Source organism: Homarus americanus, unplaced genomic scaffold, assembly GCF_018991925.1.
Source record: "Homarus americanus isolate GMGI-L3 unplaced genomic scaffold, GMGI_Hamer_2.0 scaffold40248, whole genome shotgun sequence".
Classification (NCBI taxonomy): domain Eukaryota; kingdom Metazoa; phylum Arthropoda; class Malacostraca; order Decapoda; family Nephropidae; genus Homarus; species Homarus americanus.
In genome coordinates, this window is record NW_024712526.1 from 3,718,235 (window position 1) to 3,736,190 (window position 17,956).

The following is a 17,956-nucleotide window of genomic DNA, read 5'->3' on the forward strand; positions in this document are numbered from 1 at the left end:
ACCAGTACATGCTCAGTACTTGCCAACAGTGTATAACAGAGATGTGACTGACTGCCCAAGCAATGAACAAACTGATCAGTGGTGAAGAGGATAAAAGTAAATATAGTGATATCCTCGTTAGCCGGAACAATTGGTGCAGAGCTCCTCGACTAACCAGACAACTTTCTCAAACCTGGAAAAATTCCTTATCCCGGAATATTTTCCGGTTACTGGGAAAAGTTTCTGGGGGTCTAAACTAGACATCTAGCACACACAGACACTAGCCCACTTCCCCAGAGTGTTTCTGGGTGCTGGGGATGCTTTCCTTGAGTCTAAACTACCAGAGTCTGTAAATGCATTTCTAATTAAGATAGAAACTCCATTTCTTTACTATAATAATCCAGAATACAGTCTACCCTCACTTTACGCGGTTAATGTAACCCACAGGGTACCGCGGAAAGTGAGAAACTCGTAAAGTGAATAACATAACATATGGGATTAAATGAAATAGAGACCAGCTGACCCCCAAACTCCACTTTTTCCAACACAATACCTATGTTCTAGTAAAAATAACATCTTAATTTTATGATGGTACATGCACACAATTAATACTTAAGAGAAATAGAGAAATACAGTCGCCAAGTTAATGTCCATTCAAATAATGGACTCACTCCCTCCCCCTCTTCTCACACTACACTCGCTGGCTCTTCCCTCTGAGAAATTTTGGGGGGAAAACCAGGTATAGTAATAAATAATACCTCAAACTAAAGTTAGGATAATATAATTGACATTGCTGGATTCCTTGTAAGACCAGGAATATTTTGAATATAAATGTCATATATTTTTCACAAAAGATAACATATTTACTCAGAGTAACATTACATCTAAAATTTGTATGTCTAATGCAAAATCTATGATGTTTATATTCAAAATGATCATCAAATTGAAAGAATTCCAGCAATGTAAATTATATTCTGGCCGGGTAATTTGTATGAATTTTATGAGCTAAAACAAATATCTTCAGTTAATAAAAAAAAAAAAATATTCTTCACGACACTATCTGTCAATCAAAGTACCCCACCTTGCCTCCCCCCCTCTTCCAACCCAGCCAGATGGTCAGTCCGTCCCAACCCTCCCCCCCACCCCCCACCAACCTCCCTTCAAGAGAAAGAGTGGGTGAAAAAACTAGATTTTAACATTTAGTATTAAATAATACCTCAGATTAAAGTTAGGATAATATAATTGACATTGCTGGATTCCTTGTAAAACCAGGAATATTTTGAATATAAATGTCATATATTTTGCACAAAATATAACATATTTACTCAGAGTAAACATTATATCTAAAAATTTTATGTCTAATGCAAAATATATGATGTTTATATTCAAAATGATCATCAAATTGTAAGAATTCCAGCAATGTAAATTATATTCTGGCCGGGTAATTTGTATGAATTTTATGAGCTAAAACAAATATCTTCAGTAAATAAAAAAAAAATATTCTTCACACATGCCAGGTGGTCGGTCACCAGTCCCTCCCTCCCCCCCACCCCCCACCAACCCTCCCTACCAGATAAATGTGTGGGAATACCAGACTGTTTACCTTTTTAGTAATAAATAATAAATCAGACTAAAGTTAGGATAATATAATTGACATTGCTGGATTCCTTGTAGGACCAGGAATATTTTGAATATAAATGTCATATATTTTTCACATGACATATATCTAAACTAAAATTTGTATGTCTAATGCAAAATCTATGATGTTTATATTCAAAATGATCATCAAATTGTAAGAATTTTATGAGCTAAATAAAAAAATTATACTTCACCGGCGTAAAGGGGTACACCCACCGCGGAATGTGAGCATCCTGGGTTCTGGCAGGGCAGTGGAAACACGGAATGTGGGACCGCGTAAAGTGAGGGTTGACTGTAGTTTATCTAAAAGTTTGGTAAAATACATATATTTGAAAATTAATAATCTATATGATAAGAGCGTGAATTAAACTGTGTGTTACAGCAAAGGCTTGTATTTTCCACTCACTTGGAGCTGTGGGAGATTAGTGGGTCTCGTGTACCTGACTTGACACAATGTCAAGTGGAGGTAGGGTGGGGATTAGTGGTCTCATATTACTGACCTTCAGATGGAATGTCAGGTCACCCTTTCTTGGGTGGGGGATTAGTGGGTCTCATGACCTGAAGAGATCTTGAATAAACACGAAACCTGAAGTATTTTTAGACAGATTGTGATAAGTATAAGTATAAATGGAGTGAGAAAGCAGAAAGGTGTGGGTAATTAGAGAGTTGGAGTGGAAATGAGTATTGCCAAGAACTCCTCAACAGCTGATATTTAACTCACAGTCACACACACGTGCAAATTTGTCACACGATAAGACCCTCACTCCTTATGTCTGCTGTGTTAATTCCCTTGTTAGGGGTATGTGAGTGGTGTTGGAGTGCATGTGGGTGTGATGTTGGGGTGTGTGTGGGGAGGGTGTGTGTGTGTGTGTGATCATACTAGGTGGTGTCACGGTGTGTAATGTTTGGCTGAAGAGTGGGAGTCAAACCTTTTTGGGGGGTGAGGGTGGGATGGTCGTATGCCCCCCCCTCCCCTCCTCACTCAAGTGTGGCTAATTATTAAAGGGAGATGAATTTGATAGCATAATGATCCTTAATAAATTCTCCGCAAAACATTTCCAATAAGATATCCTTAAACAAAATATTTGTGATATAGTGATGGGAATCCCATTCTTTTATAAAAAAAAAGTTAGAAATTTTGATACCGGAGTCAGTAAAATCAGTTCTAATTCCTTGAGACACCAATTTTTTTTTTTTTTTTTTTTTTTTATAGATAATCCTGAATACTTTATCTAAAGGTTTGGTTAAATAAATATACAGTGGGGTATGTCATAACGAACGGTTTATATAATGAATATTTACATAAATGGTTTTCCCTATAAAATTGAAAATGCTAAAACATACGAAAATTCTACAGCGAACGCAGATGAATATTGGTTTGGCGGGACTATTGCATACTGCGCACGAATATCGTTGTACTGCGGCTCTGAGCCATATTTTTTTGTTGTGTAGTCGGTTCCCCACTGAACTTATTTAAATTTTTTTTTTTTTTTTTGAAAATCGTATTATTTTTATTAATATTTTGTTATACAATTGTAACCATGAATCGGCAGAAGCGAGTGAGAATACTAATAACCCTGGAAACTAAGAAAGAAATTATTAATAAGTGTGAAAATGGAAAAAGCATTGCGAACTTTAGTGTTGAATATGGGATGGCTAAATCGACGATATGTACGATTTTAAAGAATAAAGAGGGGTTGAAAACTGTGCAAGTGGCTAAGGGAATCGCTAGACTTAGCAAAGCAAGGTGTGATGAGATTGAAGAGATGGAAAATTTACTCTTAGTGTGGATAAAGGAGAAAGAAATGGCAGGCGATAGCATTAGTGAAGCGATAATTTGTGAGAAGGCCAAACAATTGTTTGAGGACCTTAAAGCCAAGGCTCCCAGTGGAAGTGATAGTGCTGTGCCGGTGTTTAAGGGTACAAAGGGGTTAATAAGTAACACCTTGTTTGGTACGGCAACCGCTGAAGATGTGGCCAAACTGGGAAATAAAATGAGTGCAGTTTCAGATGCGGTTAGGAAATAAAATGGGGCCATTGCACAGTCCTACAAGGCAATAAAAACTCTGACCTCTCATATGAATGATGTTGTTGAACGAACTCATCAACTAATTGCCGCGTTGCATATATCTGATACTAATTGTCATCTAACTCCTATCTTTCAGGAGCATGAAGTGGAATATTATTATCCCTTATTGGAAGCAACATTAACACACAGGGAAATACTAATACACATTCCACTAAAATCACAAAAAAATTTAATGCATGGCATTTGGAACCATTTCCACTAAAAGCGAATGAGGGAATATTAATTCTGAACAAACAAACTGAACTAATAGTAATATCAGAGGATTTTTCATTAGTTGCTGTGGCTAAGCATGAAGTCCTAAATCATTGTAAATCAACATATTTGCATCTGCATGTTTGTCCGGCGTATGCTTTCGCATTCACTCGGGCCGCAGAGGCTTCATGTGAATTAGCTCTGTTACAAACTAATGCCTCTACAGCCCTACAGCAATGTGTATACACTCCAATACCACATAGGTTAGTGTTTCACGCACGTGTTGATAATGTGCAATATTTCTTTTTCCCGAATCAAACCAGTGTGATACTTAAATGTCAGGATGTAGGCAAACATTTAATGGTAGAAGGTTATCATATAGCACCAGACTATTGTGAAATTAGCAGTAATGCAATCACAACCTTGCCTACTCGTCATCATCTTGCATTTGTCACAAATATTACTTCTGAGCTGATTTCCATACCATTTCCCTTAAATATAAGTTTCAGAAATCTCCATATTGTTTCTGATAAGCTTAACCTCCTGTCTTATTTTAATCAGACACAGTTTCCTGACTTACAGGATTCTCTTCCTTTATACTTATCTTCCAGTATAATCCTACCTGGTTTTATTATTTCTACCATCATATTTATCAGTTCCTTGATTGTTATGATAATTTGTTACAGGAAGATATCTTCTAGGTACACAATAGTTTCTAAGAAAACTTTTCGGAAAGAATTGCAAAAACATATAAACAACGAAAAGGATTACCTAAGCACACCTTTTTGTAACAAGGTTAGGTACACCTAGGTTAATCCGTGAGGACATCGGTTGGAGGTGACCGAGCGGTGTAACAGCACAATTTGTATTATATAAATATATACCCAAATGTATATTACCCATGTATTCACCAAGTCATTCATCCATGAGTATGAATCAATTGGTGAGTTGACATTTCCTCCATGGAGCGAGCGAGGTCAAGCTGGGTCAACACATTACAACAACAACATCCTGTAAGGAGCGCTTGACAACTCCCTCTCCCTGGTGTGAGAGAGAGACTATCATATCACCTGTTACCCAGTGAACAACTCACTTAAGTGCTCTCCCATAAAAGTGTACTAAGACATTTCCCTTAGCAGAGAAGGTACAATAAACTCTCAACTGAACTCAGTACCTGTGAAACTATATTTTTCTACAATAGAACAAAACCAACAAAGTGTTTACTTATCAAATCAAGAACTAATATATATATATATATATATATATATATATATATATATATATATATATATATATATATATATATATATATATATATATATATATATATATATATATATATATATATATATTGTGTGACCAACACAGGGTGACTTCTCTTCCACACCCACTGCCTTCTCTTCTTCCTTCTCCTCTACCCCCACTTCTAATTCCCATCATCATCATCAACCAGGAGCCTTCTACATGCACACCTCAAAATAAGTGTACTTTACTGCATTTATTTTTAGTTTGTATGTAATTTTTGGTGAGCTGGAACCAATTACCCAAAATCCCATTGAAACAATGGTTTCGGTTAACGAACGACCTTCTGGAACGAATTGTGTTCGTTAACCCAGGGACCACTGTATAATGTTGAAGGGCTACAACTTTGCTCATTTATACTTATACTTATCACAATCTCCCTAAAAATACTTTAGATTTCGTGTTTATTCAAGACATCTTCAGGTTATGAGACCCACTAATCCACCACCCAAGAAAGGGTGACCTGACATTCCATCAGGTCAGTAATGTGAGACCACTAATCCCCCCACCCTACCTTACCACCTGATATTGTGTCAGGTTTAAGTCCCCCCAAAAAATACTTTAACTTTCATCCTTATTCAAGACATTTTCAGAAAATTCTCTCGATTTTCAGCCTCGGAAATTTTTTTTCTAAAACCGTAAATTTTTGGACATTTCTGGCTTTGGGAATTATTTTCCGGCTATCAGAGATATACGGCTTTGAGGGATTCCAGCTAACGGAGATATTAATGTATACACAACACATTTCATACATCCAAATACAAATTACCAAATGGCTGAGTGTCCAATTGAATCTGTTGGTATTTTTATCTGGATTAAATAAAAAATTTGGAATTTAAAATCATAAATTATTTAGTAAATGCATCATTGAAAATATCACCTATAATTGTGGGGGGGGTTTTATAATCTTTCAGGTACTTCTCTAGATTCACCACCAACTGGTAAGTTTTTATGTATTTATTTATCTTGTATGTATAGCCATTAATTAAGCTCTGATTTGTAGTGTTTGAATAAAATATTTTATTATCTTTGCAACATACAGTCATTTATCCTTCAGTACTGAATGTCTCAGGAATACCCCCAAAATTATGAAATGTATTTCCATAGCACCCTGTATATATACAGTACTGTACAGTATATACCAGGTACAGTATGTATAATTTAAAACAAATTGTTTTATCCCAAACAAAAGTACAGCTAAACACTACAGTTAGTGGTGTAGCGTGTGTCTTCCCCTTCCTGTACCGTGGAGTACGGTACTGCCACTGCATTACTTTGGATGACAACCACCCATGGTGTGCTACTCAGGTCGACTCTGATAGGCATCTAACATCAAGAGGCTACTGCAAAGGTCAGTATATACTCTAACTACAAAAATTAATCCTTTATGATATCTCTCAATAATGCTTGTTTGATGAAATTAAGGGTATTGTGTGTGTAGTGTGGCAGCATTATGTTAGTTTTTAAGGTGCAAGCACTGCATGCTCCCTCTCGCTTTCAGCTACCACCACTGCCTAGCCCTCATGGCGAACAGGGAAGCTACTTGCTTAAGTCTCCCCCTGCCAGTACACAGACTCTTCACCATCAAGACTCCTCCTGTGCCTCCTCATGGCAACACACGGTAACTGGGTGCCTCATGGGCCCAGGCTAAACCAGCAGGGGATCTAAGAGCAGCAGTGGGCCCCAGAGGGATGGTGCATAGGCCCACTGGCATGTGGACACATGCTGGCGCCTACCAACCACCGCCCTGCTGCCTTGCGTATTTAACCTTGGTAGGTATAAGGCTACAGGAGTAAACTCCGAACGAAAAATCTGCTGTGGAGCCCCGCATCAGGCAGAAATGCTTACAGAGCTCCAACAAGACCCAACAGCAGTGTAGGCGGAAGAGGTGACCACCATGGGAACCCAACGACTACACCGATGGATGAAGGCAATGCATGATGGACAGGCTACTAAGGCAAAACCCAACAAACTGGGCTATCAGCAGTCCATTGCAACTCTTCCTCTCCCCCAGTCATTGCAACATTTTCACCACTGGATCAGGAAAAGGGAGAGCCAAGATGTGTGGTTGCAGCCTGCTCTCCTGCCTCACCACATAAATCAACTCACATCGCAGCCATCATCCAGCTCATCATACCTCTCATCATCATCAAAACCCTTATACCCTCAAAAGTCCTATGGCGACGGACGAGTGGCGATCGGAACAGGCAGAGATGACTGCCGGGAGTCTCTAGTGACAACTCTGCACATGGGCGAGATAAGATGGTCGTTTATGCACTGGTATCTCGGCAGCAGTGCAATCTGGTCCTGCCTGTACGACTGAGCAGCCCATACCAGGAGACACTCTGCTCACCCCACATGGGGAGGGGGCTAGAAAAGGTGCGGCATAGATAAGATGGTCGTTTATGCACTGGTATCTCGGCAGCAGTGCAATCTGGTCCTGTCTGTACGACTGAGCAGCCCATACCAGGAGACACTCTGCTCACCCCACATGGGGAGGGGGCTAGAAAAGGTGCCCTAAACATAGCCTGCCTAAAAAATCAACCTGACTGAGCAACCGCACCCAGTAAGGTCATCCTTATGCGGTCGAAAACACAATCAAAATCACAGATCCAAACAAAAACAAGCTATACAACCTCTTTTGGTCGCTGCATGGAATGTCAGGACCCTTCTGGATACTGACACAAATGAGCGTCCTGAAAGAAGAACTGCCCGTGTGGCAAAAGAGCTGGCTAGGAATAACATCGATATAGCAGTATTGTACTTGTTTAGAATATTAACTTCTCCATACCTCACCATTTCTTTCCTATACTGTAATGTACAAGGACTCTGAGATACAAAACACTTTCCATTGACAGGCAATGACGCCTCAGTGAAACCACCATTGACAGGCAATGACACCTCAGTGAAACCACTTCATGTCTCAAGCCAGAGTAAGTGGATCTTAGTTTATTATTTCTTCCTCTGATGTAATTGTGATTGATAGGTTCATTTAGTTACTCCTTTTCTGCCATTTCTGACCAGAATGATAACATAGATGTTTTTAAACCAGGAAGGTTTATTATTAAAGTGCTGACTATCACAGCTACAAACCAGTTGTTGGTCACTCTTGTTTTGAGATGTATTAAATTACAACCTTTTAAACTGGAGTGATATTTTTAAGTTTTAGATATCTGTCAGTAATGTTCAAGTATTTTTTCAATTGTGACATGTACTGTTTAATTATATTAGTCATGTCAGTCACAGCTGTAACAACCAGTCATTTTATGAGTAATTATACCATCCATTGTTGTACCTGTAATATCAACACAGTTCTACCATCATCACTTGTACCATTCAGTCTTACCATCAGTAACTGAACCTCTCACAGTCATACCATCAACATTTATACCTCTTACAGCAGTACCAGGAACAGATAAACTAAATAAAGCTTGCCATCTTCTCATGTACCATCCAAAGTGCCACTGTTCACACTTGTACCATTCCAGCAACAGTTTTATTGCCCTTAGCTGTACCTTCCATTGATGTGCCATCCATGACTATCATACCATTCACAGGACAGTTTACAAAAGATGGAGTCGAGTGCATATTCCCCTTCACATACAAAGGTATTCAGTACTGGAATTGTAGTTCTACAGAACGACCTGCACTCTGGTGTGCTACTCTAGTCAATGCCAAGTTACAGCCTCTCCAAAGTGGATATTGTGCAAGTAAGCATTCATGGTATAGTTACCTGACATTTTCCCTCGTTTCTGGTATAAACAGTTAGAGCAGTGGGTCTTAACCTGGTGGGCATTTCAGTTAGAGGGGTACATATTCTCACAGTAATTTGCGAGGGCAGCCTGTAGCATTGTGTATTGTAGGATCCTGAGAGTGAAGTTCAACTTACCGGAAAATCTCTTTATAGGGAACGTACCTCTCAATCCCCGTAGGTGCTGGGAAACCAGGATTCTACTGTTCTCATATTGTACGTTTACAGTGAAGTTTGTATTAATAAATCCAGCTCTGTGTCTGTCCATGGGAGATGTGTAATTTAGCCTCTCGGAAAACTTTCCCCATTACATACCCGGAAAATTTCCAGGGATATGTGATTTTTTCCGGGGATGAGAAAATTCTTCACCATACTACCTGGAAATCTCTCAGCCTCAGAACTGCTCTGCACCAGTTATTTTGGCTAACAGGGATATCACTGTGTTAATCCAATCTAAAAAGGCATTAAAAGCAATGGAACTGGAACTTTTGAAGAAAAAGAATGGGGGTATCACGAGGTGCCTTGGATTCAAGGATGGTCATAGGAGAAGGGGGGGGTGGCTCATCTCCACACAGGTTAAGAATTACTGAGATAGAGAATACATAAAACAGTGGTTAAAGAGAAGGTATGTGTTGTGCTTGATTGGCTTTTAATTACAAAAGCTGCCTGGCACAAGAAGTTATGCTAGAAATAAAAAGTTAAATCTGAAATCTAAGGGGCTCATATACCCTTCTTCCTCACATGAGTTCATGGATTATTCAACTAAAATGGAGGAATAGCCTTGAAGTCAAGATAGCAGACCATAGCTTTGAAATAAGTGTGCTGCTTGAACAAATTTGGCTCAAAGAATACCATTTAGGATCTAGTGGGCAACTGTTGCATCCAAGGGGGAGGTGAGCTTTCAAAGTAGCCATTCTATGGCACATATGGGCACTTGTGGAGTGCCATGTTAACAAACTTTAAGTGTAATTTGGTACCACCCTTAATTTCCTTATTTTCTTCCACAGATAACATTGCTTCAATACCCTTCCAGCCACCACCAACTGTCATAGGTAAGATCAGTTGTCTGCCTCATGGCCTGTGATTCAGCCACTTTATCTGTAGTAATTGGTTGAATCTGCCCTAGTCTTAATTAGCCTCAACCAAAGCTATCTTCACCATTAGGAGTGGGGCACAGTCCCAATAGATTCCATTCCTTATGGTTAAGTTTGATTGGGGCCTACAAGGACTGGGGCTCAATTGAACTGCAAAATATCTTCAACCACATACTGTAAAGGTTACATATTCCAGTATTATGGTACAGTACTTTAACCAAATCCACTCCTTTGCTCTTCATCTCATCATCAGTTTATCTCTTGCTCCTCTTTCCTTCCTTAGTGCTACTGTTTCAGTCATGGTTTGTGTCACAATGATATATGATCCTACAGTGACTTAACCCCATACTCTCTGGTCTACTTCTTGTCATCAGTACACTGTTCAAACTGCACAATCAAGTCACCCCAATTCCTCTCATCTTTTATTTCCTTAACCACTTGACTTGACATTTTCCCTTTGCACATTTGTTACTTCCTCTTGTAACTATATACTGTATTGTGAAATAAAATGTTTGTTATTATATTTTAAATATTGATTTTAGTGCTATTCTTGAACTTCTCTCTTTTTGTGTATTTCTTTCCTGATAATTTTCTCCCTTTCTAGAGATCTCTTTTTTTATTTCTTTTGGCCCAATGTCCACAAACGTTTGAGCAGAGGAAGAATATTAGATGGGTAAGGTTACTCAAGCATTCACTCATACTTACCCGGTAATTAATACACTAACCTTTGCAGGTATGGCTATGACTATACAGAGAGGGCCATGTATCTTCCCCTTCTTGTACAGAGGAATAGTGTATGAGCAGTGTGCCTGTGTGGACGCTCCAGCCTGTTGGTGTCCTACATCACTGACAAGAAACAATGAACCTGCTGTTAGTGATTATTGTAGAGGTAATTTTTATTTTTAATGTACTTGCTGTAACTTGCTGTAGATGGCACACATTTCTTAAAAGATTGTAGAGTCTGTAGACAGGGTCCTCCTACACTCCTTCATGACACTATCTCTGTTACTTGTGAATTTACATGAATCCAGGTTTATTTCTCCATTTTTCTCTCGTTCCTTGCTTGTAGTGACAGTAAATGGTCATGGCTGATCTCTGATTTGGCCTTACCATAAGCTAACTATGCACCCACGTGAGATACTTCTGGGACTGTAGTTAGGTTTTACTGCATTTTGTTTTTCATTTCTGAATAAAACAGATTTTCCTAACATATTTTGTTTTATAATGTTTATTGCCTTGCTGTTGTAACACATCTGAGATTGGTTTAATATACCAGAATGGGTGGCCTCATCTCCATTACTGTGCTGTACCTCAGTTCAAGATTTTCATGGTTTGTTAACTGTAGGACCAGGCCTGACCCCAAGGGATTGTTTCATATGAAGCCATCATTATATGCACCAGATAGTCATAAGCTGAGCGAATGTTTTGTTATAATTTACAATGGGTGTGCTAGACCATTAATTTAAGTCTTATTTTGAACAGAAGCTTAGCTCTGTGCCTCAGCGGTGGAGCATTGTGAGTTAGTTGCTTTCCAATGTGGTTTAGATTCCTGGAGGCAATTTTGGGCATGGATAAAAGTGTTTGACCTGTCTTGAATTTGGCTAATGAAAATTTTGCCTATCCAAAGTTCTGCACTAGACTGTCGACTGTAACTAGAGTTACCTTAAGTTGTTCTGTTATTCCTCCTTCTGTGGTTAAATTAACTAGTGGGATGATCATTGTATTGTTTGGGGCATGCCAAAAGTTGACTGTGTTATTCAAGACCAAATATTCCTTCATCCTTGTTGGTAGGAAGAACTCATTCATGGTCAAGTTAGTCACTTCTTTTATAGGGGCATGACAACCAATTGGATGCATCTCTTTTATCATGACTCAGTGGTTGTGGGTCATTGTACCACAGTCAGCCTCAAAATAGAGCACCCCCAGTAGGCCTATCAGTCCATAAGTTTACAGTTAGGGAAATGGCAGACAGTGATGTGCAATGCAAGGCATACAATTTTATTTATTTTTCGAACAGTTAGTCTTCAGAGCAGTGTTTCAACACTACACCTAACAGGTATAAGGTCTATGTGAACAACGTCAGTTTTTCTTTAACCAGTTAAGAAACATTTGCAGCATGATCTACAGTAGAACCTCGATAAATCTGACTGATTGGGGCTGGCCCCAGTCCGAAAAATGTGAAAGTCTGAAAAAAAAGCGAATACTGTACTGTATATGGAGCGGGGGGTGGGGGAGTATAACACTGCTTATCTGAACTGTTTAAAGAAAATCAGTTGTTGTTATGTTATTACTACACTTCAACAACTAAGCTCTTTAAGTGTATAACAAGTTTATTAAAAGAATATTACATCAACAATAAAAAAAAATATGAAACCGAACTCTGGGTTGAAAATCAGACATACAGTATAAGTCTGGTTGTCACCGAGATGATTGGTATTTACTGTAAAGTGTTATATGTACGTAACCACAGAATTTGTCTTATGAATAAAGATTAAACTGTATACTGTACAGTATTATACAGATAAAAATAAGAACAAATAAGTGTAGGAGTATATAGTACAGGTTGTACCTCTCTCGTCCGGCATTCTGTGGTCCGGAAACTCCCGTGGTCCGGAACGATTTTAGTTTGTCCAATACAGTAGGTAGATAGGCAGCTTTTTTTTTTTTTTTTTTTTTTTTTTTTTTTTTTTTTTTTTTTTTTTTTTTTTTTTTTTTTTTACTTATCTGAATTATTATTATTATTACAGGAGTATTAAATTTTTGCCCCTCAGGCCCCAATGTGGGTCAGTGACCTATGCCCGGGTGGGCTAATCCCCGTAAAAAAAACAACAACAACAAAGCCACGGGAAATTAAGGTTTGTTTACATCCGGCAGTTCGGCTGCTCTCTCTCTCTCTCTCTGCTTGTCTATACAGAGTACAACATTTAACCCTTCAATATATATGAGCAGTAAATAAGTGTTGCTTTCATATTCTTATGTAGAGTAATGACGATATGTTTTCACGTGTGCACACTTACATACGCGCAGTCTCACTTTATTTTTTACCATTAATGGTTAGCTACTTATATTGTTCCATTTATTAACATTAAATAACATTACAGGTACTTCAAACAACCATATTAATTTTTTTACATTAATTTTACTACAGCTACAATCAGGGTCTTATTTTCTTCAGTTTTATATGTAGAACCAATCTGTCACTGGTTTTGTAAGCTTTAACATAAACAATGCCGGCAGCCGTCTCGTCTCCTCATTATTAATAAATTGTATTGTTAATTTGCACACACAAGCATTAATTCAATAAAACAAATTCAGTAATTAATTAAAATATGGATAGACAGTAAATAAGTGTTGCTTTCATATTCTTATGTAAAGTAATGACAATATGTTTTCAAATTGTGCGCCCTTACATACTCTATAATTATATTCGGTGTATTTATCACCATTTAATAAAATACTATTGTAATTATTATTTGTCATCATAAAATACAATATTGTGAGTGAAATATTTATCCCGAGCCTGCTTACATACTCAAGTGTCTTAGTTCTCAGTAGGCCAGCAAATCTGATGAACCACTGGCACAGTAGGGGGCAGGGGAAAAAACACTTTTATTTGAGTTGCAGGCTGCACTTTTCAGGCATCGTTTGTATGGCTGTAACAAACACCTGTGCAAAATTTCATGCCATTTCATGCATACTTACCCTGCCGCATCGCGAACGACTTTTTGTCAACTTTTAGTGTATACCAAAAATTAGGTGTCATTTAATGTTTTCCAGGATAATGATATATTTTACATGGGTGACATCGATTTAATTCACATGTTATTTTACAGGTACACCGTATAGAAAATCATTACAAGTTCATATTGAAATTCTTTTTTGTGCGGAACCTTGGCATCATTTTCCTAGACAATAATCTTTGCCTACTATATCCATCTCTCGATTCGTATCCCGTCACTTCGGGCGTTAGCTTCGATCTCACTTTTATGCCTCGACCGCCTGAGTGCTGTTTGGCCACTTGGGCACCACTAATCAGTGTCTCAAGAATGTCATTAACCTGTGGAATTTGACGAAGAAGCAATGTAAGGAGGCTCAGTCTTGGGTTCATTCCTCGGACAATCATGGAATGATAGTTTTTAACTTTGCCACTTTGGTTCAGTCTCACCTTTCTCATGTTGACTACAGGGCATCCTCATTCCATCTCATCTTTACCCACTCCTCATCAGTATAGTTTAACAAATTCTCAAATCCTTAGCAACATCAAGTCTTCTCCTCCTCTTCCAGATCTGCCAGTGCATTCTTCCTTTTGTGATTCTCCTCTCCTAATTTTTCTTATCATTGAGACAACTTTTTCTCTAGCAGTCATGTCCTCATCTCTGCACACATACCAAGAAAGTTGGTCTGGCTATTGGGCGAGAAGTATGCATTTCTCTGGACAGCCTTCTTCACTATCGTCTCCTCACTATTCAGGTGTTTCATATATAGCAGGGACTGGAATACGTTCCTTGAGCCGTGTGTTACGTAAGGGTGTATCTTGATGTAAAACCACATTGGAGCACTGAACTTTATTATTGTAATGACACTTCTTTTCAACTCATGGCTGGGTCTTGATCATTTCCCCTTACAACTACAGGACCTACTCACATGAGGTGTTTCCACTATTTTACAAGGGAGGACCTGGCTCAATAGCAGCAAGTCATCTTCAACAACACCTGTGATAACTCCTTTACAAATCTATACAGTACCAGATATTTCTGATCCCAGGACAGATCTTTCTCCACTTCATCATTAAACACAGAAATCAGGGAAACTGAAGCTGGCTGGAGAAAGCGACAACTGGAAGCAGACAAAGACTCCTTGATCTGCTTCGTGGGACCACGCCAATGCTCCAGGACCACTTGGTTTACCATTAGTGATAAAAACTGCGGAAAGAGCAGCTCAGCTGGTGAGAAAGCAGCGCTATGAAATAATGGAGGCGGGTGATAGTAACATTTTCAAAGATGATAAGATGTTTCCATTTGATCCTACATTTACGTGGTTCATCTCAACCAACACACACAATGGGCTGCTGGGTTTGGGTGCACTGCTCACCAGAAACTTCGTGAATAGTTTTGGCAATCTGCTTTCCGTGGCCAGTCTTGGGAGTCACATGTGTGAGATATTCATTGCCAGGCTCAACCATGATGACATAATGATCTTTCACCATCATCCTCGAACTCCATTTCTCATGGTGATCTCTTGATTAATGAGAACTGCTTAATGGTAACTATTTGAATAATTTCAAGTGCGCCAACTTACCCAGGTCTCCCCTACATTACAGTACAGTAACACAACATTGAGAAATGAAATGAGAAAAGGCTGATAATCAATATAAACATAGCACCATACTCATCTGCAACAAGACAACTTAAATGAAATAAGAGATATGAAAAAAAGTTGATAAACACTGAACAGAACCTTGCACCGCCACAGCGGCTGTTTGGCTAGTACTGTAGGTAAATTTAAAAATTTCAGTAGAAAATGCGGCAGACTAAACCTCGACATATCAGCTTCAAATTTGGCATGGAGTCTTGGTGCTGTAAGGGCTGTACGAAATTGTTTAAAACAAATTCCTGCCCCCTGCTGCCTATTTTTCAGTGTTAAGTGGTTTGTGTTTGGGGCCTGGAATTGATTAATCTATATGACGAATGCTATAACGAACAAGGTTCTAGAAACCAATTGAATTGATTATATTTTTTACGTATATATATATATATATATATATATATATATATATATATATATATATATATATATATATATATATATATATATATATATATATATATATATATATATATATATATATATATATATATATATATATATATATATATATATATATATATATATATATCTTGTACTGTTACACACACTCATTTTTACTGTTCTCAAAATATTTGCTGTTCTTTTGCAGATGACTCGGAATGTTTCCCCAAAAGTCCCACTACTTTCATGCAGGTGAGTTTTTTTTGTTTTTTTTTTACGGGATTAGCCCACCCGGGCACAGGTCACTAAACCACATCAGGGCCTGGGGGGCGAAGATGTAATAATAGTACTGTAATAGTAATAATAATAATAATAATAATAATAAAGAACCATAAAGAAATACAAAAATGTAAAAAAGATCAAAAGTGAGAAACAATATATGTATGTTGTGTTGTCAATAGTAAGTGAAACAATTGAGACCCTGCAATTGTGTGTAAATGAGGCAGAAAGTCAGATCAGCAACCTGAGACTTTGTCACAATTTTTGTAATGCCATGTGGCAGCAGGGTCTACCATAGACACCACATTATGTACTATACCCTTAGTCTATTCCGACACCCATCTGTTGTTCTCCCACTACTGTATTCCCCCCTTTATATCCTCTTACATCCCTTGTGTGTTTGTGTGCTCCATGAATGAAACCTGAAGACAAAACTGGTTATAAGTTGTCACATTCTACTCGAATCTTTCCCTCTCGTAGGACGGCAGGACAGTAGAAGGCAGCAGAATGAACGCCGCCGACACAGACATCATCTTCCGTCAACAGTTGAGCATACGGTCACCCCGTTACAGCACCTGCTCACACCTACAGACACACAAACAGTCGATCTCTCAACCTTTTCTACTCCAACAGTCACGCCTACATCCACATACATACAGACAATCGCCTCTGTCTGTACGCAAACAGTCCAACCTATTTTCACGCCCATAGTCACACCAGTGACATCACTGCCCACGTACACCAGAAGGCCTGCTGATGTGGTAAGCAATCTTATCTGGTAGTAATCTTTTATTTTATGGCTGTGAGTGAACTATCTGATTGTGAATGAGTTGGATTATATGACTGAAGGGTAAGATATATTTTCTGATATATTATCTGATGGTGAATACGATATCCTTGTGAGTACAGTACTGTATGCTTGTATGGTGCTATATATATATATATATATATATATATATACAGTATATATATATATATATATATATATATATATATATATATATATATATATATATATATATATATATATATATATATATATATATATATAAATAAAGACAGATTGATTAATAGAGATACTGAAGCTAGATACCCTGTAGACTGGGAGAAAGAGAGAAAATGATTCCCACAATACAGTACTTACCTTCCTCAGGTACGATTTGTGTGCATCAGTGACACTCACAACAGAACTGACTGTCTGCATTACAGTATACCCGACGGTGATGTGCTGCTTCATGGGGGCGACTTCACCATCAGAGGGGATCCACACAACGCACACGTCTTCAATCAGTGGTTGGGTGAGCCCATTTCAACCTTATTCTTGAGTTTTTGTTTTCATATTAGTGTAAATTGATTTCCCTGTCCCCCATACAGAAAGTGTGAGAGGAGTAAAGATAAAATGTATAATATACAAATCAATAAACTTTGGAGGTTGTTAACATAGGATACTTGTACTAGAGCCATAAACAGTATCCAATTACTGTACTTTAGGTTTCATATTTTCTTCCTGTTGGCAACAAAAAATAAGAATATATAATTCTAGATTCCCTACTAGAGTATATTGCTGTAAAAAACTCTCCTATAAAGGTATTGTTCAAGGTATCTTTTCAGCTTGTATTCTTGTGACAAGCAGGGCACCACACGGCAGTGTACTGGGCCCGTTGTCGTTTATTTGTTTTATAAATGACATGCCAGAAGCTATACACTCCTCCTTATAAATGTTTGCAGACAATGCCAAGCTATTCAGGGAAGTTAAGAAACAAACAGACTGTGAAGAGCTACAGAAAGATCTTTGTCAGCTTCAAGCGTGGTCGAAGAAATGGTTGCTAAGATTCAATGTCACCAAGTGTAAAAGGCTGCATCTAGGTCATACCAACAGTAAGG

The 17,956-nt window shown here is 38.2% G+C and overlaps 2 protein-coding genes across 2 annotated transcripts in view; both read left to right on the forward strand.

Annotated features, from left to right (window-relative positions):
* LOC121860965 overlaps positions 1 to 17,956 on the forward strand; it is a gene marked incomplete at its 5' end in the record, with an annotated part of 152,005 nt that overhangs the window by 118,680 nt on the left and 15,369 nt on the right. The window contains 6 exon segments of the mRNA XM_042358385.1: positions 6,115 to 6,141; positions 6,393 to 6,551; positions 8,059 to 8,133; positions 8,758 to 8,910; positions 9,959 to 10,003; positions 10,779 to 10,934. Coding sequence (XP_042214319.1) covers positions 6,115 to 6,141; positions 6,393 to 6,551; positions 8,059 to 8,133; positions 8,758 to 8,910; positions 9,959 to 10,003; positions 10,779 to 10,934 — 615 coding nt within the window.
* Positions 15,970 to 17,370, forward strand: LOC121860974 (metallophosphoesterase MPPED2-like; the record flags this gene model as incomplete). The annotated part of the gene is given in 3 exon segments (XM_042358396.1): positions 15,970 to 16,045; positions 16,553 to 16,833; positions 17,226 to 17,370. Coding segments are annotated over 3 exon segments (460 nt in total), but the record flags the coding sequence as incomplete, so codon positions are not given.